The 22,047-nt window shown below is 43.3% G+C and overlaps 1 protein-coding gene across 1 annotated transcript in view; it reads right to left on the bottom strand.

Moving 5' to 3' along the window:
* zbtb41 (zinc finger and BTB domain containing 41) overlaps positions 1–22,047 on the bottom strand; it is a 43,745-nt gene that overhangs the window by 5,516 nt on the left and 16,182 nt on the right. The window contains exons 4-10 of the mRNA XM_078561727.1: positions 21,149–21,218; positions 20,870–21,017; positions 18,099–18,228; positions 17,074–17,169; positions 5,451–5,557; positions 4,944–5,049; positions 1,876–1,964 (exon numbers count right to left, since the gene is read on the bottom strand). Of these exons, the coding sequence (XP_078417853.1) occupies positions 1,876–1,964; positions 4,944–5,049; positions 5,451–5,557; positions 17,074–17,169; positions 18,099–18,228; positions 20,870–21,017; positions 21,149–21,218 (746 nt within the window). The remainder of the gene's footprint in view (positions 1–1,875; positions 1,965–4,943; positions 5,050–5,450; positions 5,558–17,073; positions 17,170–18,098; positions 18,229–20,869; positions 21,018–21,148; positions 21,219–22,047) is intronic.

Below are 22,047 nucleotides of genomic sequence, written 5' to 3'. Positions count from 1 at the left end.
CTTTCAAAAAAAAGGTTAGGATCTATCAAGCCAGGTTTCTCTCTGAGGTCTGACCTGTCCAGCATTAACAGCAGCTGTAATCGTAACACTGTACAGTTAAATTTGTGATTGTAATCTTAAACAAAAAATAACAGCTATTACATGCTTTCTTAGGTCATGATGCATTACAAAAATGGATCTGTATCACAAATTGTAAGGTAACTACAAATGTCTGTCACAAATTTCTGACCTGATTTTGCAAATTCCAGTGATATTACTCATTGGCAGGGCTTTGGGTTATGCAGATGTGTCAAGGCACATATTGAGTTTGAATTCAGTTAGTACATGGTACTAAAAGGTGCTAGGAGCCCTTATTAATGCAGGGGATTGGGCAGAGCTTTCTGCAAAAGGGGCCCGTATACCTTCTGGTGCCTCTCCGTCTGCAAGCATAACCCATGCATCTCTCACTTGGGAGTGGAAAATGATCCACAAAGGGGGCCATGCACTCTGAAACCTCTCCAAAATGGATGGTCTACAGTGGTACTTTTGGGGAATAACAGGGTCCTAGCGGCATTGCCAGATATGAATTTAGCGGACGAAATCATGTTATACGATCTGGAACTTACCTGTATGCAGCAAAAACATTTTTGGATCATTACACCTTACAATCTTTGCTGAGTTTCAACATACTTAACCTGACAATTGAAAAGGGGCCCCCAGGAAACTCGCTGCCTAACATGGATGAGCCAAAATGCATCAGCGGCTTCTGTCATTATTAGTCTATACTCTCCAGAGCAAATAAATCATTATAGCCTTGATAAATCCAAGAGCTGAACCTCTACAAACACTGCATTATAATTTATGCTGACTTTGGTTCTGCACTGCTGCAGAGATGCTAGCATCAAATCAGAACAAGGAATATAACGTCTTAAACTTAATGCTCAGTAAATGAAAAGATAAAGACATTTCTTACTGGATGCAGAGCACAGTGTATGTCTAAGAAGCCAGGTGACTGAACTAGTACTTATAGATCACTCCAGCTGCCTTTCACAAACTTCACATTTAATCAGATAGCTGTCCAGGCATGTTAAGAGAACTCATTTAAAGTTCTCATCCACAATCACCGTATGTTCCATGAAAGGGGGAGAATAACGTTCAGGAGAGCCACTGTGGGAAATGTAGACGAGCCTGTGTTTATGGCATAAATGTTAGGGAAGCCAACGAGCAGCTCAGTGTGGAGAGCAAAATGGCCACAATTACGTTCTTGGATGAGAATAAGGCCATCAGTGTTGAATTAAGGCAGACTGCAATACTTGTCATCATAAGATACCATAGTTCAAACAATGTTCTTGAACAAGTGTTTGCAATGTTACTAATTATAATATAAACTTTAATATTCCACACAGCAGGTTTACAGAATAATAAATTCTTCAGTGGCATAGCTCAGAGTTTGAGGAAAGATGTCAAGTTTTGGAAAGGCTGCAAAGGGGATCTACTAGAATTGGTACCAAATACCAAGGGGAGTTCAGTTATGTGGAGACACAAGAGAAGCTGGGATTGTTGTCCCCAGAGCAGAGGAGGTTAAGGGGAAAGAGGTGTTCAAAATCATGATGAGTTTTGATAAAGCAGATAGGGAGAAACTGTTTCCACTGGTAGGAGGGTCAGTAATCAGACAATACAGATTTACAGAAATTGGTTAAAAAACCAGAAGGAAGCAGAGGAGTACTTTTTATGCAACAAGTTATGGTCCTGAATGCAGTGCCTGACAGGACGGTGGAAGCAGATTGAATAATAACTTTCAAAAAGGAATTAGACATTGACTTAAAACGAGAAATAAAAAGATTAAACTGATTACAGTTTCAATGGATGCAAAGAAAAAACATCTTATCAGGATACCTGAATGTGTCCTAAAATGCATATCCAAGCTCGATTTCCCTTTGAATTCTTTTTTGCATACTCCACATTGGTGAAGAGTAGCTTTGTACCTGTGATCAGTAAAGAAAAAATTAGAGGTATTTTTATTACCTTTGTTAAAAAATATTTTCTTTAAACTCAATCGTCAAAAAAAGTTTAATCCAGATCAGTTATAGTTTGCATCAATTTTACATATTATTCACCTGCTTTAAATGGAAGAGATGGAAGACATATCTAACTTGCTCGTATTAACAGTATCCATTCTGAGGAGGGAATGTTCTTGCGTTTTATATATTTTTTTCAAAATCTGCGAAAATTGCCACAGCAACTTTCAAGAAATTGCATCAACAGGTTTCTTACCTTATTAAGAATACAAGGCAGCAATTCAGCCCTCTTGGATATCATCAAATTCTCTAATAACAACATTCATGCACTAAGTGGTTGCTTTATCATTGGTTTGCTCAATGTCTGCCCATGTTAGACTGGATCTAGCTTCCAGATGTATGCTGATGAGACAGCTTTAACCCCTCATCTCCTCAATGTTGGACTTCTTATCTGATGTTTTGAATGAACCATGCCTTCCTTCAGCTAAGGATACCACTGTCTTTAGCTCCTATCAAAGACTCATTACCATCACTATTGATTCTATCCCACTAAGCCACCTACTTATATCTCCATATCGCCAGCCATCCTCACTTCTACCTCAGTCCATCTGTTGCTGAAGTTCCCATATATAATTTTGCCACCTCCTAAGTTTAATTACTCCAACAGTCTCCTAGCTTGTCATCCACTCTCCACTAGCTTCAGCTCATCCAAACCTGTGCTGCACACATCCTGTCCCACACTAATTCCCACTCACTAATGTCTCAACATTGACTAAACTGCACTGACCAAAATTTTGGTCACTCTTCTTTAGGTTGAGTATCCATTTTCTTTAAACTCATACTCACATTTGTTCTATATAAAAGCTACTATATAAATACAAGTTCTTGTTAATCACCATCAGGAATATCCATGAGGATAGAGCAGGGTGGCTTCATTCCACTCCTAAACATTATTTATTACCTTTCATTACATTAGCCTCTACTTAGATAGTCTCATCTGCGCCTTGGTATTTTTTTGGCACATGGAAGGATCAGTCATGTCATGACAATGGATGTGCCCAAATAATTCTAATAGCCCCATAACTTTTTCACAGCTTCTGGAAAAAGGGTCCGTCAAGTGACAATTAGTTATTGGACAACCATGGGGAGTTAAGGAATTTCTTTGCACTCTAGGCTAACTTGAACAATTTGCTTAGTCAGACCATTCGATTGCTTTTTGATTCCTTGTGCATTTGGGACAATTTGGATAATCCCCCTTATGTTTCATTGTTTTTTTCAAGCTACTCAAAATAGAAAGATGGTTTACAAATTACAAGGATGAGAATGGCCAAAGACAAAAAGATCTGAAAATTGTGGGGGGCAAGGAATCATGCAATTAAAGCACTTTTTATGATCTGTAATGAATGCAAGTACTTCAAATAGATGGAATTATTAGACTTTAGGGGGTAGGAACAATAGTTTTCCTTTATTTATCTTTTATTACATCAAGACTAACCAATACATTTATATCAACCTCAGCATTTCTGCATTCACTGCAGCTTAGTGCATGTAATGCAGGATGAAGTACATACTAACAGCAGAACATGATCTTGCTAGAATATGTACATTCAAAGCAAAGGACTACGGCAGTGCTTTGCAAACTATTTTCCAATGTGACCCTATTTTAAATCAGCACCACCTTCTTGCCCACATCCCATGAGAGAATATATTTTTAAAATTCTTGAAAATTAATGTGACCCACAATGCCAACAAAAAAGCAATAAAGCAGTATAATAACATTCAGTGTATAATTAAAGTTTGCATATTATAGAACAACAAACAATAATACATCATATAGGGCCATAACTTCCGTTGAAGTGGCAATTGAGTCGGATTGTCACTCTGCCCGAAATTACTTGCCTGGAAATCCAGACGATCCTATCCTGTCCTACCTGAGGGAGCTGGGGGTAAGGGGTGGATAGTCAGGAGTTGAGCCTGGGGATGGGGGCGGTGGTGTGGGTGGGCAGGGGTGTTTGGGAGTCAGGCCTGTCAAGAGTAGGGCCTGAGTGTGGAGGGAGTCCCCTGGGGTGGGTGGTGAAGAGCTACTCCAGCAGTGTGGGAGGGGGGTTGTTGTGGGTCAGTGCTATAATTACGCAAAAGTTACAAGTGGTTTTAATTCTTCTAACTTTTTCTGGGTAACCATTGCTGTAACACCGTCAAAACCATCCAAAGTTTGTGAATTAAATTGCATTTTCAGATGGTTCCCAGTGCATAGCAATTGCCCACCCTAAGTTTGAACTTCCAGGGCAATTACCATGCAATCCTTACCTGGGAACATCTGGGGGTGGGTGGGTATGGTTCCTCCACACATCTTTGGGGTACCCCCCAGATAACTGCCCCAGCTGAGCTCAGAAGTTATGGCACATAAATATGAAAATCTGTTTTTTTTTTTAAGTACTTTGTAAAAATGTTACATACTTACATAGATTTCAGCCAAGCTCTCCATATTCCCTGTGACAGAAGACTCAGTAAAGCTCCTCTTCACCACCACCCCCACACACTCACTCATCAGTCCCTCTTCCCAACCACCACCTCCACACATTACCCCCCCCCCCCCCACCCCTAGCCTTCCAAATCCTACCATAATTTGGGCTCCTCTTTTCCCCCTGACCCCTGCACACAGTTGGAAGTTGGAAAATAGTCAAGGATGAGGTGAGAGAAAGGGTGATGGGGGTAAAGGAAGAAATCGTCAGAAGAAATGAGGAATGAGGAGGAAAATGGGGCAACTGGAAAGGGAACATGGAAGAAAAAGGAGGGGAAAGTTGGATTTTGCCAGGAAAAGTAAATAACTATCTAGTAATTTGAGTTATGCAATTTAAATATCTCGAGGTTTCTTTCCCCATAATTATTAAAGTATCAGGTGATTTAAATTAATTAACTCCAAATTAAGAGCAGGACTTGACTTACTTCTGCCAGACTTTTTCTCCCAAATGGACACTTCTATAGTGAACACTGAGATGATCCCGACGGCCAAAACACTTTCCACATTCTTCACACTGATGAGCTTTTTCTCCTTTGGAGACAAAACAAAAAAAGTTGGATATCAATATGTGAAGTGGATTGCTGTTAAAACAATTGTATCTCCTCCAATTAAACAAACATTTCATGCCCCAGACAAAAAAAAAGTGTTGTAAAGACAGCAAAATATTCTTGTGGGAAACCAAAACAGATGGAGATATTAAAGCAGCTAGTGAATCCAGAAAAGTAAAGGGTGTCCCTTATGTGAATTTAATATGCAATGCAGGACATCGAAATTTGAAACACATAAGGGGTGATTAGCAGGCAGGGACAAAAAGTTATGGAGAACCACTTCTCCAGCCAGCCAGCTAACAACTATTCAAGCGTTGGCTGGAATCCCCGAAGGTATCCATTTCCTCTTTGGACTATGTGCGGGAGCAACTCAAAATACTTTACCTGAATGGGTTTTTCGGTGTTTTGTGAGATGGTCATGGCGAATAAAGGTTTTCCCACATTCTTCACATTCATAGCGCTTGTCATCATGGTGCACCCGGAGATGTAGTCTAGTAACAACACGCAAAGTTATAAAAACTTTAAATAATATTTCTTGCTATGCTATTGACTTCATGAATCTGATCAGCATGCCATAAATATATAATTAAAACACTAAAAAAGAAAACTGAGAGCAACAATTGCATTTATCATCATTGTAAGTAAACTCATTTGATTCAAAAGGGTTTTAAGAAAGCTATTATTCATTTCTGTAATAAAGTTAAGGTAACGGATCTAACTGTAGAAAATATTTGATGCTCTTCTAATAAACATGACAAATATATCAGATTTTCACCTGTATCACTAAATGTTCACAGAAATGATGTTTCCTGATATTCAGTTTGTTTAGAATTTGTTCACCATGACAAAAAGTCAGTCATCCCTGCTTTTCAGGTTTATAAACCCAAACTTGACACCCCTGTTAACTGTATATCAATTGTGTTTAATTATATTCAGGTGGAGGGCATAAATTGAGGTTTCACTTGAGCAGTTACAAGGGAACGTTGGCCTTTATTTCAAAGGGAATGAGGTATAAAAATAGGGAAGTTTTGCTAAAACTATACAAGGCACAAGTTAGACCACACCTAGAATACTGTGAACAATTTCAGTCCCCTTTTCTAAGGAAAGATATACTGGCATTGGAGGCAGTCCAGAGAAGGTTCACTAGGTTGATTCCGGTTTTGGAGGGATTTTCTTATGAGGAGAGGTTGAGTAGGTTGGGGCTGTACTCATTGACATTTAGAAGAATGAGAGGCTTGAAACATATAAGATTCTTAGGGGGCTTGACAGGGTAGATGCTGAGAGGTTGTTTCTCCTCGCGAGAGAGTGTAGGACCAGAGGGCATAATCTCAGAGTAAGGGGTCGCCCATTTAAAACAGAGGAGGTGGAATTAGTGAATCTGGGGAATTCTTTACCGCAGAGGGCTGTAGAGGCCGGGTCATTAAGTATATTTAAGGCTGAGACAGATTTTTAATCAGTAAGGTTATCAAGGGTTATGGGGAAAAGGCAGGAAAGTGGAACTGAGGATTATCAGATCAGCCATGATCTCGTTGAATGGCGAAGCAGACTCGACAGGCCAAATGGCCTCCTTCTGCTCCGACGTCTTATGATCTTATGGTCCAAGTACTCTGATGTCACTACAAAAGATCATGAAACAGCTATGTATGCAAATGATCTGCACGCGTAGAACAAAAAGGCTCAATACATATTTAAGCATGAGAGAATTACATCCTTCCTGCTACACTGTGTCACTTAACTATAGGCAAATTTATTTTAAACTTGGCCAATGGACACTATCGATCTGATTCACTCATTCTACTTCTACGACTGATTCCCTAACTTCCAATTCAAGATGATTGAGAAGCAAATTAAAACACAAAAGACTAACAAAAAACTATAAGGTATGTGCAAAGTTTAAGATTTTTCAACAATAACTACTACTTTAAGCACAACATACTCATGCTCAACTCTTTTTCACAAATGAGAAACAATCAGCCTCCCTGTCACCATTCTGATTTCAGTGCCTCCCACCTTGTTAATTGGCCTGGATTCTCTTCTAGAACATGATCACATTCATATCAACAATACAGAATAATTTTACCTTCCAATCTTCAAAGCACAAAAGCCTAAATTCCATTTTAATCAGTATAATAATGCTCCTGACCTTATAAGATTATCCTCTCAGCAGAACAGAAAATTTACTGCTATAATCTACCACACATATCCCATTTCATCACTGAATAAATATTAATAATTTCACTTGACTTAATCCATCAACCTCTCAGCAATGACATCCAGTAACTGATCAAAACTCTTAAGTACATACCAGTATGTTAACAAGTCAACCCTGTCAAGCAACAGCTTGAAATTGAAATCGTTACCCTGTCATACCCAAAATGATCCCTAATATGTAAATCACAATTAATAGAACTTCCCTATGCATGTTGTGGAGGAACAATTCATAATCTGGCAAAGAACAACTTGCTGATGATTCTCATCAGTCAAAGCTTCACACTCCACTCCCACGGGGAATGGGGAAAGAGATGGTGACATAGTGGTAATGTCGCTGGACTAGTAATCCAGAGGCCCAGGCTAATGCTCTGGGGTACATGGGTTCAAATCCCACCACAGCAGCTGGTGGAATTTGAATTCAGTTAACAAATCTGAAGAATAAAGCTAGCCTCACTAATGGCGACCATGAAACTATCATCCATTGTCGTAAAAACCCATCTGGAAATCTGCCATCCTTACCTGCTCTTGCCTATATACAACTCCAGACCCACGGCAATGTGGTTGACTCTTAAATACCCTTATAATGACCTAGCAAGGTCAGTTCAAGGACAATTAGGGATGGGCAACAAATGCTGGCCTTGCCAGCAACATCCACATCCCATGAAAGAATAAAGAAAACTACAGTACACGGAGATCTTTTTCTCCCATTGGGCGGAAAAACATGTACTGTCTGTTGACAGTATATTTAAGACCAAGATAGATAGGTTCTTGATTGGTAAGGGGATCAAAGGTTACGGGGAGAAGGAGAATGGGGTTGAGAAACTTATCAGCCATGATTGAATAGCGGAGCAGACTCGATGGGCCGAATGGCCTAATTTCTGCTCCTATGTCTTATGGTCTTATGGGAGGAAAACCAACACCAGAGTTCAATGTGAACCCTCTGATTTAAACAAATCAGTGATATTCCCATTGCTCCTCTGAAAGGGGATTGCTGTCAAGACTGGTGGGAGTAGAAATAAGGTCAAGAGCCCAAGGGCTTTCAGGGACCCAAGGGAACAGTGCACCAGTGCATGATGTTAGTGCTGAGGAAGTGGACTGGCAGAAGGGAGAGGCAAGTCTGGGGTTGCAGAAGCCCAACGGCTTTTGAAAAGCACAGGAGAACCCCCCTGGTCTGGTAAGGATTCCACAGAAATATTAAATTCCTTACCCTGACCCATTTGCTGACTCCAGCCCTGGTAAAGTTGTTGATTTAGTCATCAGGTTTGAACTTTTAACTGTGAAGAGGGTCCCGCTTGTCTGGGACTGAGCGGTCCTCCTGTGTTAAATCTGAGGTCAGTTAAGGCGATGAAAGGCAGGAATATGTTGGGAACATGGTGTGACTGCCCTTGATATCTTAACTCCCGCCCCCCAGTATGTACTGATCACGCTGAATTGGGGGTTACAGCTGATTGGTAAAACCTATTTTCATTTTTGTTTAGTTTATGTAGTCAGAACAATAAAGTACATTTCAGGATAAAAGCAAAATACTGCGGATGCTGGAAATCTGAAACAAAAAAAATAGCTGGAAAAACTCAGCAGGTCTGACAGCATCTGCGGAGAGGAATACAGTTAACGTTTCGAGTCCGTATGATTTCATCAGATCTGAGGAAATATAGAAATGAGGTGAAATATAAGCTGGTTGAGGGGGGTGGGACAGGTAGAGCTGGATAGAGGGCCAGTGATAGGTGGAGGCAAAGAAGAGATTGCCAAAGATGTCATAGACAAAAGGACAAAGGGGTGTTGACAGTGGTGATATTAGCTAAGGAATCTGCAGGACGAGCAAGTAACAGATAGCCCAAGTTGGGGGGTGGGGGGGGGGGAGAGGGATCGAAATAGGCTAAAAGGTGGAGATGAAACAATGGATGGAAATACAATTAAAAATATTGGAAAAAGGTGGGAAAAGAAAAATATATTGAGTAAATATAAATTATTGGAAAAAGGGGATCAGAAAGGGGGTGGGGATGGAGGAGAGAGTTCATGATCTGAAGTTGTTGAACTCAGTGTTAAGTCCGGCAGGCTGTAAAGTGCCTAGTCGGAAGATGAGGTGCTGTTCCTCCAGTTTGCGTTGAGCTTCACGAGAACATTGCAGCAGGCCAAGGACAGACATGTGGGCATGAGAGCAGGGTGGTGTGTTGAAATGGCAAGCGACAGGGAGGTCTGGGTCATGCTTGCGGACAGACCAAAGGTGTTCCGCAAAGCGGTCACCCGGTCTGCGTTTGGTTTCCCCAATGTAGAGGAGACCGCATTGGGAGCAGCGAATGAAGTAGACTAAATTGAGGGAAGTGCAAGTGAAGTGCTGCTTCACTTGAAAGGAGCGTTTGGGCCCTTGGAAGGTGAGATGGGGGGGAAGTAAAGGGGCAGCTGTTGCACCTTCTGTGGTTGCAATGGGAAGGTGCCGTGGGAGGGGGTTGAGGTGTAAGGGGTGATGGAGGAGTGGACCGGGTGTCCCGGAGGGAATGAACCCTGCGGAATGCCACCAGAGGGGGTGAAGGGAAGATGTGTTTGGTGGTGGCATCATGCTGGAGTTGGCGGAAATGGCGGAGGATGATCCTTTGAATGCGGAGGCTGGTAGGGTGATAAGGAGGACAAGGGGGACCCTATCATCATTCTGGGAGGGAGAGGAAGATGTGAGGGCGGATGCACGGGAGATGGACTGGACACAGTTGAGGGCCCTGTCAACCACCGTGGGCGGAAAACCTCGGTTAAGGAAGAAGGAAGACATGTCAGAGGAACTGTTTTGGAAAGAGGCATCATCAGAATAGATGCGACGTTGGTGAAGGAACTGGGAGAATGGGATGGAGTCCTTACAGGAAGCAGGGTGTGAGGAGCTGTAGTCAAGGTAGCTGTGGGAGTCGGTAGGCTTGTAATGGATATTGGTGGACAGTCTATAATAGAAATTGAAACAGAGAGGTCAAGGAAGGGAAGGAAAGTGTCAGTGATGGACCATGTGAAAATGATGGAGGGGTGGAAATTGGAATCAAAATTAATAAATTTTTCCAGGTCCAGATGAGAGCACGAAGTGGCGCCTAAGTAATCATCGATGTACCGGAGAAAGAGTTGTGGGAGGGGGCCTGAGTAGGACTGGAACAAGGAATGTTCCACATACCCCATAAAGAGACAGGCATAACTGAGGTCTATGCAGGTACCCATAGCCACACCTTTTATTTGGAGGAAGTGAGACGAGTTTAAGGAGAAATTGTTCAGTGAGAGAACAAGTTCAGCCAGACGGGGGAGAATAGTGGTGGATGGGGATTGTTCGGGCCTCTGTTTGAGGAAGAAGCAGAGAGCCCTCAGACCATTCCGGTGGGGGATGGAGGTATAGAGGGATTGGACGTCCATGGTGAAGAGGCGGCGGTTGGGGCCAGGGAACTGGAAATTGTTGATATGATGTAGGGCATCAGAGGAATTGCGGATGTAGGTGGGAAGAGACTGGATAAGAGGAGAGAGAATGGAGTCAAGATAGCAAGAAATTAGTTCCGTGGGGCAGGAACAGGCTGACACGATCGGTCTATCGGGACAGTCCTGTTTGTGGATTTTGGGGAGGAATTTCAGGAATCATTTTAACTTAATCCATCAGGTGGGAAGCCTACGGAATGAGGCGAAAATCTGGTTTTACACCCCGCTCAGTACCACTCTTGATTGATTTCGATGCAGGTTAAAACCAGACAGGGGTCCCTTCTGTCAGTTTCACATTCAGTGAGTTAGAGTAAAATTGCTCCCCTCATTTGCAATTAGGAACAAGTGTAATGCAATATTCTGTATCTGAGCAGGGAAAGCGAAGCATGAAACATTAAGCATGCCTAATTTAAGAATATGTATTTAATATGCAAAATGCTATAGGGTAGAATTTTTTGCTTGACGTGCAGGGCGCAGGCCAGTGATATTTCGCTGGGCGGGCGCGCGATGAAGTTTGACGCACACCTGCCATTAATTAACGGGCTAGTTAAGGCCCTTAAATCGTCAATCAACGGCGATTTTCAGCAGTCCGTGCGATCTTCGGGTCAGCACATGAGCACAACGGGCAGGCGGGTAAGAGACTTTTTAATCAAACTCATCCACGGGCAGGATAAGAAGGCTCAGTGGGGTTGTCAATCTGGTCTGAGAGTATTTATTGCAGAAAGTTTTTTAAACTTGCCTGTGTGATCTGTAGCAGTTCAGAACTAATTCCAGCAGCTTTCTCTGTCCTTTGAACCTTCAGTCAGGAATCTTCAACAGGCCTGCAGCTTTCCAGAGGCCTTCACTTAGCCTGGGTATAGGTTCTGACATGTCCACTGGAGGCAGCTCCTCTGAGGAGGAAGGGAGAGCTAAAATAAGGAGGAGGCCAGGAGTGCACTATCAGCCTCCAGGGGAGCCACCTTTGGGAGGACAGGCACAGGCACAAGGGGCGCAGGGCCAAGAGGTAGTCCAAGGTGGAAGGGGCCGCAGAAGACGCCACTATCCTGCTGCCAGGGTATACAGGCGGCAAAGCAGCTACCTCAATATGACTGAGGTGCAGTGCCGAAGGAGGCTCTGACTGTCAAGGGAGACAGTCAACTACATCTGTCAGATGATTGGCCCCGAGATCTCTAACTGTGTGGGTGATCACCCCACGCCTGTGGCTCTGAACGTCACAGTTGCCCTCAACTTCTATGCCTCTGGTTCCTTCCAGGGCTCGGTGGGTGATCTTTGTGGTGTCGCCCAATCATCTGTCCACACTTGTGCCAAGCAGGTCACAGACACTCTGTTCAGGCGTGCATTGACCTTCATCCACTTCTGTTGGGACCAGGCAAGCAGGCACAGCAAGCTAGAGGCTTCGCAGTCATTGCTGGCTTCCCCCGTGTCCAGGGTGCAATAGAATGCACATGTGGTCATCAAGGCGCCAGCAGGTGAGCCTGGTGCCTTAGTCAACAGGAAGGGATTCACTCCATGAACGTGCAAATAGTGTGAGATCACAGGATGCTGATTCTACAAGTCTGTGCAAGGTACCCAGGCAGCTCCCACGATGCCTACTCCTCCGACACTCCCAGGTGCCGGGGCTCTTCAGTGCTCCAGCCCGGCTGGATGGATGGCTGCTGGGTGACAAGGGCCATCCCCTCAGAAGGTGGCTCATGACACCTTCCGCCATCCAAGAACAGAAGCTGAGCAGCGGTACAATAGGAGCCACGCCTCCACAAGGGCTGTGGTGGAGAGAGCCATTGGTTTTCTCAAGATGCACTTCCAATGCCTGGACCGCTCAGGGGGCGTACTCCAGTACCCCCCCAGATTGTGTGTCGGTGATAATGGTTGCATGCTGCACTCTCCACAATCTTGCGCTGGAAAGGGGGGGATGCAGTGGACGATGAAGATGTTGACGCAGTGGATGCGGCTGCACACGATGAGTCCAGCACTGATTCTGAGGATGAGGAAGCACAGGGGAATGGTGAGCGGCTAAACACTGACCCGGGACTACACCAAGGAGGCAGGGACACCCGGGAGACTTTAATCCAACGAACTTTCAGCTAGCTCCACACAAATGGATCAGCAGGACCAGCCTTGCCCAGCGCTTCCATACTCGCCACTTAAGTGCTAAATCTGCCAGGTCATCAGCTGCAACTAAGGGCTTTGGACATAAACTTCAATGTCCACTCAAACACTCATTACATGTATGTAAAACATACAAATGCAGAACAAAGGAGCCACCCTCAGCCATGATAACACATCTGATTTTAATTTTCACCATCAGAAGTTCTCAAAGTCAAAACAAAACGTTATTCAAGCAGAAACAAATAGTAAGTCCCTAATCTAGGGCCAACACAAAAGCACCAGTGAGAAACCCGTGGTGTGCCGAAGGTGCCTTATGCTTACATTTACGGGTGCTAAGTCTTGGTGCCGCTCGATCGCCCGGAGTGGCACCTGAGCCAGCCTGCTGACTCTGCTGTCCTGTTGGCCTCGATTACCTTGGCAGTCGTCCTCTGGCCCTTGGAGCCTGTGTTGGGCCCGCCTGGGAGGGATCTGCCAAGTCCACAGCCGGCATCTCCCCAGTCATCGCAGCCTCACCTGATGAAGCGGTCACTGGGAGAGGGGCGGAGCAGCTGTTGCCCTCATCCAGAGCGCCCTGAGAGGAGCCCACAGATACCACAGGCAGCTGCTCCGCTGACGTGAGGTCACCCCGGACCTCCCTGCTCACCGTCGATGGATGGGCAACGAGCTGGGAAGCTTGAAGCCCACACCATTTCCCACACTGGCATTGACCAGCTGTGGCCACTGGCGCTGTGAGGGCTTGCAGGTCCGAGCGTAACCCCAGGAGAACCTGCTTGTTCTCCTGGAGGCCCCTCTCCACGAGAGTCGCCACTCTCCATGGAGGAAGCATGACGCTCTGACATGAGGCTCATTGCATCAGTGATGCTTCGCGTGGACTCCTCCACCACAGACACCAAGTGAAGCATAGTCTCATGCAACACTCCCAGATGCTCCTGCACACCTGGCAGCATTTCCTGCAGCTGCTGCATCGCGGAAACTCCAGAGGCACATCATCATGCACCGACTGAGCATGTGCCTGGTCCTCTGCAGTCCTCTGACTGCTAGCGCCATCAGCACACTCTGTCTCTGCCAGCTCCTCCAGCGATTGTGAAGTGCCCTCTCCACTGTGCCCCGGGACACTAGCCAATGTTGCAATGCCCACTGAGGTGCTAGCATCTGCGCTGGTGCCTGCCTTGCAGAAATGATGTGATGCAGGTGACAGTTAAGGGCCCTCAGGTGTGAGGGGGGACATCTGGAATTCCTCCTGGCGGACAGGCTCTGATGATGCTGAAATTAACAACAAGGACAGTGGATCAGTTAGCATGCACACAGTGACACACTTCATTCCTTTCCCCCGGCTCATTATGCACTCAACCTTCCAGAACCTATGGACACAAATATTGGTGGGTGGCAAATAGTCAGGAGGATACCCTTACATTACAAGCAATGCAGAAGGGCTGGTCAGATGGCCTAAGGAATGCCAAATGGAATGTTATGTGGATAAGTGTGAGGTGCTGCACTTGGGCAGAAGAAGCAAGGCACGGGAATACACGAGGAATGGTAGGACCGTGGAAAGTAAGGAGGATCATAGGGATCTTGCTGTGCACGTCGACAGGCCCGTTAAGGTAACGGGACAGGTACATAAGGTGTTTAAGAAGGTCAATGTCATACTTGCCTTTATTAGCCGAGGAATAGAATATAGAAACAGGGAGGTCACGTTCCAAGTGCAGAATACACTGCCTAGGCCACAGCTATAGTTCTGCGTGCAGTTGTGAAATGCACTTCATGAGAGGGATGTGACTGGAGTGGAGAGAGTGCAGAGGTCGCTGACCAGGATGCATGCTGGGCTGGAGAGTTTGATTTATCAGGAGACATAGCATAGACTGGGGTTATTTCCCCTGCAGCAGAGGAGATTGAGGGGTGACATTATTGAGGTTTATAATATTATGAGGGGCATAGATAGGGTTGACAGAAAGGAACTTTTCCCCTTGGCGGAGGGATGAGTAACCAGGTGGCATTGATTTAAGGTAAGGGGCATGAGGTTGACAGGTGATGTGATGAACAACTTTTGCACACAGAGTGTGTTGGGAAAGTGGAACACACTGCCTGAATGGGTGGTGGACACAGAAACCCTCCTAACATGTAATAAGTATTTGGATGTGCAGTTGTGATGCCATGGCATACTAGGCCATGGGGATAGTGGTGGGAAATGGGATACGGCGACTTTGAAAGGTGCTTTACACGCAAATCTTCGAAGGGCCGAGGGACCTTTGTCTATGATCCACACCGCTGACTCTATCAGTCTGTAACTGAGCAACGTTGCAACAATAACCAATCAAACAATCATCAGCACTATGGATGTTGGGAGGACATCGTGGATCTCACTGTTGGCCTCAAACACCTGGCCGTTCCGCCCCAGCCTCACCAACACCAGTCGACCTGGGCACATGGCACCTCTCAAGCTCCAGGGCCTCCTGCTTGAAACGGTTTCACATGATGAGCTGGGCCTGGCCGCCTCCAGTCCTCGAACGCTCACGCATTGTGAGCATTCTTCTCCTGAAAAACAGAGAAGACCATTCATTGCGGCAATTCGCACGTGGACTCTGCCCGTGCACGCTGCGCCCCAATCACAGTGGCCTATATCAGGCCTCCAGTGCCTCCTCCCCCCACTACTGCTGATCAGTCACACAAAAATAGTGCGCCTGCTCCCAACACCCACCCCCACAACAGCCACCTTGGACAAATTCTGCGTCCATCACTTTAGGAAACACACGGTCTTAGCTCCCATAGTAAGGAGCAGCATCGAAGCCAGCAGATGGCTCTTGGCCATGAGACCTTGAGGCTCCCCTTCCACAATCACACCACCGTGAATAGGACATGTGTTGGAGTTCTGAGTATGCGCCTAGCTGCATCTCCTGCAAGTTGCCCCCAGACTAGTCGTGTGCGACTGAGAGCAACACACGGTGCAGGGGAGAACTCAACTCCTTATGAATCACTCAGGCTGATGTAAGCATGGGCACTATCTACTTGCCCACCCAGCGTACGAGAAATGCCCAACGTGATTCAATGCAGTCATGACAGTAAGACTTGTGGGGTTGGGATGGGGAGCCTCAAAGGCTGAGGCTACCTGCAGGGTTAAATGCCCAATACCAGCATGATACTCATCCTTCCAGAGCGCAGCAAATCGTTGAAGCGCTTACAGCACTGGATCCAGGTGCACCACACCACGTCACGGGAGCTCACCACCTCCTCCCAGGCAGGTTTGGTCATGTGGGGTAGCCTCCTCCTCTCATCCTGGGGGACCAACACCTCCCGCCGTGCTGCCACCTCCTCGAGGAGGGCAGCAAGGCAGTCATCAGAAAAGCAAGGGGCGCATTGGCCTCCCGCTGGCCTACCCTGCTGCTGTGGCAGACCCTGCAGCCTGCCCTGCTCCTCTGCCCTTCCCTCCAGCGTGCCCTGCTCAGCCGACCCCCTGCGGTGTGACCTGGAAGTGGCCATTGTGAGCAGCCTACAGGAGGCTGCCAGGCCTTCCTTTAAACAGACTGCCGGGTCGCCATTGAACCCGGCGGTCTGTGCACGCCCACCGCAGCCCACACACTCCCACTATTCACTGGAGTCGGAAATGCACTGGGCGGGCCTTAATTGGCCAGCCCGTGCAAAATGGCAATGCAGCCCCGATCGCCGATTGGGTCCACGCCCGCCCGCAGCCACTCCTGCTCCGCCCACCCGACAGGCAGAAATTTCTGTCCATAGTATAGTACAATTCTGAGAAAATGTCCAAGAGTGGTATTTTTGCACAGTTTGCATCCACGATGACATACACAAAGTTCCAATCACAGCCATAACATTGTGAGCCAAGCGTGAGGAATTCTGGGTCACTTTCACATGCCTCCTATGCAGCATGAATGTGGGTTACCTACTGCTTTCTTGGCTAGAGATTGTTTGCATTACATACAAGCAATGAAAGAGGAAGAAGAGAAAGTACCTTTTAAAAAAAGTGACATATGACCCTGAATACACCACAGGACATATTTAAAATAAAATCCATTACCACCCATGTAAAAATAATGCTGATTGGAAAATCTGTGCTTTTTTTGTTTGTGTTCCAGGAATTAAATATATTATCTTTAATGGAGAGGCCAGGGTAGAATAGAAGGAAAGCATGATGGATGAATATTATGGAGTTTTATTGGATAACGTTTGGAAATCAGGAAGTGATGAGGAAAGTATATTGTCCAGAGCCCGAGAATGGTCCTTACTTATTCCTGTATGTTCTTACCTGTATGAACTACCATGCCGGAAGCTCTGTCCACAAATGCTGCACAGATGTGGCTTTTCCCCACTATGGATCCGAAGATGCTCTTTTAATGTAGTTCTGTATATTTAAAAAATAAAATGGGAATATAAAATGAAGATCACTCAAAACGTGTACTTTCTTGACTTTTGTCCCTCCGCTATTGAAGATGGGCAAGTTTCCCCCCCACCGTTAGTCTGTAAACAATACATCTCAAAAGCCTAATGGACAGATTTCAACTTGATACACAGAAAGGGTATGGCTCAAGGAAGAACTGAATACTTTTTGGTGAAGATGCAGATCTGGATCCTGGAATATTTTAAATGATCCATTAACATTGGGAGATAGGGCGAATTGACTTTTTTTTAAAAGAATGTTGTGGGCTGTTTGATTTAGAACATTGTTGATTGTTTTAGAATGTTGTAGATTGTATCAGCTGCTATAATGGAATTTGTCACTGCTGTCAATATTTGAGCAGAGTTTTCAGAGCAGGTTGTTGAATATGGATTGACCTGAAGCCTCCTCAGTGAGATGGAAGCTCTTATTAGAAATATTTCTTTTTTCAGTTTTATGGTTACAGACCATCAACCAGGCAGGGAAAAGCCTCAAGGAAGAGCTGAGTAATTATAATAACATTAAGTTAACAATGTGGCTGAGGCATGCACTCTACTGAGTCCCTCCTTCACTTTTTTCATTATGTATCAATTACTGCCAAATTATGGGCATAGATTTCAGACTCAATTCAATTTTATGACTCAAAGCTAGTAGAGAAAGAATAAAATAACAGCATGGTAAATGGATATTGCCTTTTAAACATCACTATATTTTTAATTTCATTTAATGCAGCATTAATAATAGCCTTTTGGGTTACTGTAGATTTATATATACAGGTTTTTTTTTCATTAAATGCTAGAAGTAAACAAAATATATCTGAGCCTTGTCTAACAGAGCCTAAAATTTGCAACTATTTTTGTATTTAATTTAATTTTAATAATCACATCTAGTTTTACCTTTCCCTTACAGATTTTCCACAAATAAAACAAGTCCACTTTCTTTTTCCTCCATGAGTGCATTCAATATGACGCTTAAGGTTCCCAGTATCATTAAACTGGCGACCACAAATATCACATGGAAAAGGCCCTAAAATGTGAAATAAAATTAACATTAGCTTCAAGTTACCAAGCTTGGATCATTAGTTTTAAGTTCTGTAGTACTACATAACATTTAACTCCATTCAAATAATAAAACACAACTGATCCTAATACAATTATCTAGGCTGTATCTCTGCAGTACATCATCCTGAACCTACAACATTTACACTTTTCAACACACAATGTCTGCATTTTTTTTCTTGAAGGGACAGCAGCCAATAATCTAATCTTTATTTTGGTGTGGGTGAGAGAAAGGAAAATTAAAAACAGAAGTCAATTTATTATAATCACTGAATGCTGTGCTTAAATGTTTTAAACACTCACTGATATCACAGTCATCCTTTGTTCTGTTATACTTTAAAGCTGCTATGCAAGGATATCTTGAGAACAACCAAATATTTTCTATGGAATATCTTCTCCAATAACACAAAGTTATGCTCTGTACATGAATAATGTGAACTGGTGCCCATAGTCCACTTCGTCTCAGCGAATAAGACTTTCCACACTGTCGCTTCATGCAAAATGTTCATCCCCATGCTGTTTTTAATTTATATTTTGTCAGTTATCATGCTATTATTTTTTGATTTTCACCCACAATTTGATATCTAAGAACCATACAACATCCTCAATCAAGTTGGTTAGCAATCTACTCCCTGACCTCAAGATCAACCATGATCAAACTGAATGGCAGAACAGGCTCGAGGGGTTGAATAAACTACCCCTCTTTCTATGTACTTATGTCCCTATGGCTGTACTGTAAAGGGGCAAATACAACAGAACTGATTTTTTATAAAGAAAATTACTGGAAATCTGATTCCAGAGAATCCAGCGCTGAAAGTCAATACATTAAAAAAAGACAGTTTGATACTATCTGCTGTTTGACTAGTCAGAAAGCTAACACATTAGTTCCTTTCTCGAGGGTGAAATTTCAATTTGCTTTACAGAAACCAAGTGTTTCAAGAGGTCCTAACAGCTGAATTTACTTCACTGATCAAGAAAAACCTGGATTTAAAAATGTTTTTACATTCCCCCACATGTCCTATAGCACTTTGTAACCAATGGATTCTTTTAGAATTACAGCTACTTCACTCTTTCTCAAGTAGTGTCGTGGGTCTTTTGAGTCCACCCAACAGGCAAACAAATGAAGCCTTGGCAGAACATCTCACCTGAAAGTTACCTAAACAATGCAGCACAGTCAAGTATTCACCGAGGTTAGGCTTAGATTACTTTCTCAAATCCATTCTGAGACTTGAACACGATTATCTGAATCAAACCCAAAAGTGCTACCAACTAAGCTAAGCTGACACAATTATACTCACAATACAATTGGTTGGAAACTACATTTGTGTCTGCTAGGATCCATTCTAAAGTCTAGATTGTAAAATTCAAAGATAATTAAGCTGCTTTTGAGTTTTCCCATATGTACATTTCATATTATTATTAAACAGAAATACAACAGGTATTGGTTGTTTTAGACCTTCTGTTTGCATTTAATAAGTAACAGTTCAAATGTCAAAGTAGTAGTGTAGGACAAGACTACATTTAATCTAGTAAATGTTTATTTCACGTGGGGAAATTGTTGACCTACAGGTTGGATAATGTTGAAGGATAAATCAATTAAAATTATAGAATTATTATGGCACAGGAGGCGGCCATTCGGCTCATCATGTCTTTGCAGGAGAAATTTACTTAGTGCCACTCCCCCACCTTTTCCCTGCACATTCTTCCTTTTCAGATACCAATCCAATTCCTTATTGGATGCCTCAACTGAACCTGCCTCCACCACACACTCAGGCAGTGCACTCCAGATCCTAACTACTCGCTACATGAAAAAAGTTTTCCTCACGTTGCCATTATTTTTTTTACCAATTACCTTAATTGTGACCCCTTGTTCTCGATCCTTGAACCATTTTTTTCCCATATCTACTTTATCCAGACCCCTCATGATTTTGAATACCTCTATCAAATCTCCTCTCAACTTTCTCTTCTCCAAGGAGAACAATCCCAACTTCAATCTATCTATCTATCTATGTAACTGTAGTTCTTAATTCCTGGAACCATTCTTGTGAATCTTCTCTGCACACTCTCTAATGCCTTCACGTCTTTCCTAAAGTGTGGTGCCCAGAACTAGACTTAATATTCCAGTGGAGGCTAAACCAGTGTATCTATAAAAGTTTAATATAACTTCCTTGCTTTTCTGCACTGTGCCTTTTTTAATAAAGCCGAGGATGCTCCATGCTTTTATTAACTGTTCTCTCAACCTGCACTGCCACCTTCGACGATTTATGAACATATACACGCAGGGTCCCTCAACTCGTGCACCCCCTTTATAACTGTACCTTTATATTGTCATTCCGCGTTCTTCCTACCAAAATGAATCAGTTCACACTTCTCTGCATTAAATTTCAAATAAACTTCTGAATTGTAAGGACAAGATGCAGGTATACAGAGCGAAAAAGTTCTATAAAAATATGAAATTGTAACAATTACCAAAAATGAACTACTTTCAGACTGAACTACGAAACTACATGGTAAACATGAACACAATCAAAACTAGTTTTGAACAAAATTATACCAAGTTCTTGGGTGTTTTTTTCATTTAACATTTAATTTGGTGAACTTATCCGTACCCAGATGAAATTTTTCCTGATGTTTCAGTCTTGCAAATCTTGATTTGAAATGTTCCTCACAGTAACTACATTTGAATGGTTTATCCTGTGTGTGAAGGATCATGTGCTCCTCAAGATGAGGTCTCCGTGTGAAGGTTTTGTTACATACCTATGGCCAAAAAAAAAAGCAATGAAGAATCATCACAAAAACTTACAATACTTCAAATATTGCAAGCCACATAAAGGGGTGGCAGCAGTTTATTTCTTGGGGTTGGGAGGCCGGAACTTAAAAGAACTTACTTCACACTTCCAGGCTTCACTCTTCTTCTTTCTGACAGCAAAAAACTCTTGTATGTTAGCAGGATGGAATCTGGAAACATTTCCAAATCAGATAAATTAGTGTATTGTTGCCATTACAAATGAAAATAAGGATAAAAGCACACTTAAAAAGATAAACAATTTTTGGCAAATCTTTCACAGGAAATCTGTGTTCTGAATTACAAATCTTCAACATTATAAAAGGTAGTTAATCTGTACATTTCAGCTTTCCCTCGTTGTTGTGTTTGATGCTTTAGGGAAATAATAAAAAGTATTTAACCACTTCTCTAACTGTTTTGCCACTCTGTTCCACATCTTGGCATAGCAATCATAAAACTGGTAAAAACGACAATGTACACACGTGTTATTCAATATTGCCATAAAATAATGGTGTTGACTGTATTATATATGAAAGCTCTTTGTACACAGTAAAGTCCCGCCATTCATATCTTCACCAATCACAAATTTGCTTATCTGCACAAAACATAATGAACATCATTTCACCGATTGCGGGTCCAATGTTCGTTTCTCCACAGTTTTCAGAGAAAAAAAAACAAGAAAAGATGTAAAAAAAAAAGTCATAAAATAGAACAAGTTCCTAAATGAATATAAAAAAAGATATGGAAGGTGTCCATAAAATATTTCCTGGACTAGAAGATGCAGAGTGTGCACGTCATCTGCCATATTGCTTATGGAGTATTTGCACATGGGCATCCATAGTTATGATGATTTCATTTGTGTCTACAGTACAGTATCCAGGCAATCTTTAAGTTACAATTATTGAAAAATGAGTGAATCTGAACCAAGCAGTAAATGCCCTAGAAAAGCAGTGACACTTGCCGAAAAAGTGACAATATTAGATAGGTTGAAAAACAGCGCTA

The sequence above is a fragment of the Cetorhinus maximus genome, chromosome 17, assembly GCF_964194155.1.
Source record: "Cetorhinus maximus chromosome 17, sCetMax3.hap1.1, whole genome shotgun sequence".
Taxonomy (NCBI): domain Eukaryota; kingdom Metazoa; phylum Chordata; class Chondrichthyes; order Lamniformes; family Cetorhinidae; genus Cetorhinus; species Cetorhinus maximus.
The sequence above is the reverse complement of the archived record's forward strand: the minus strand, read 5'-3'. Positions and strand labels throughout refer to the sequence as shown.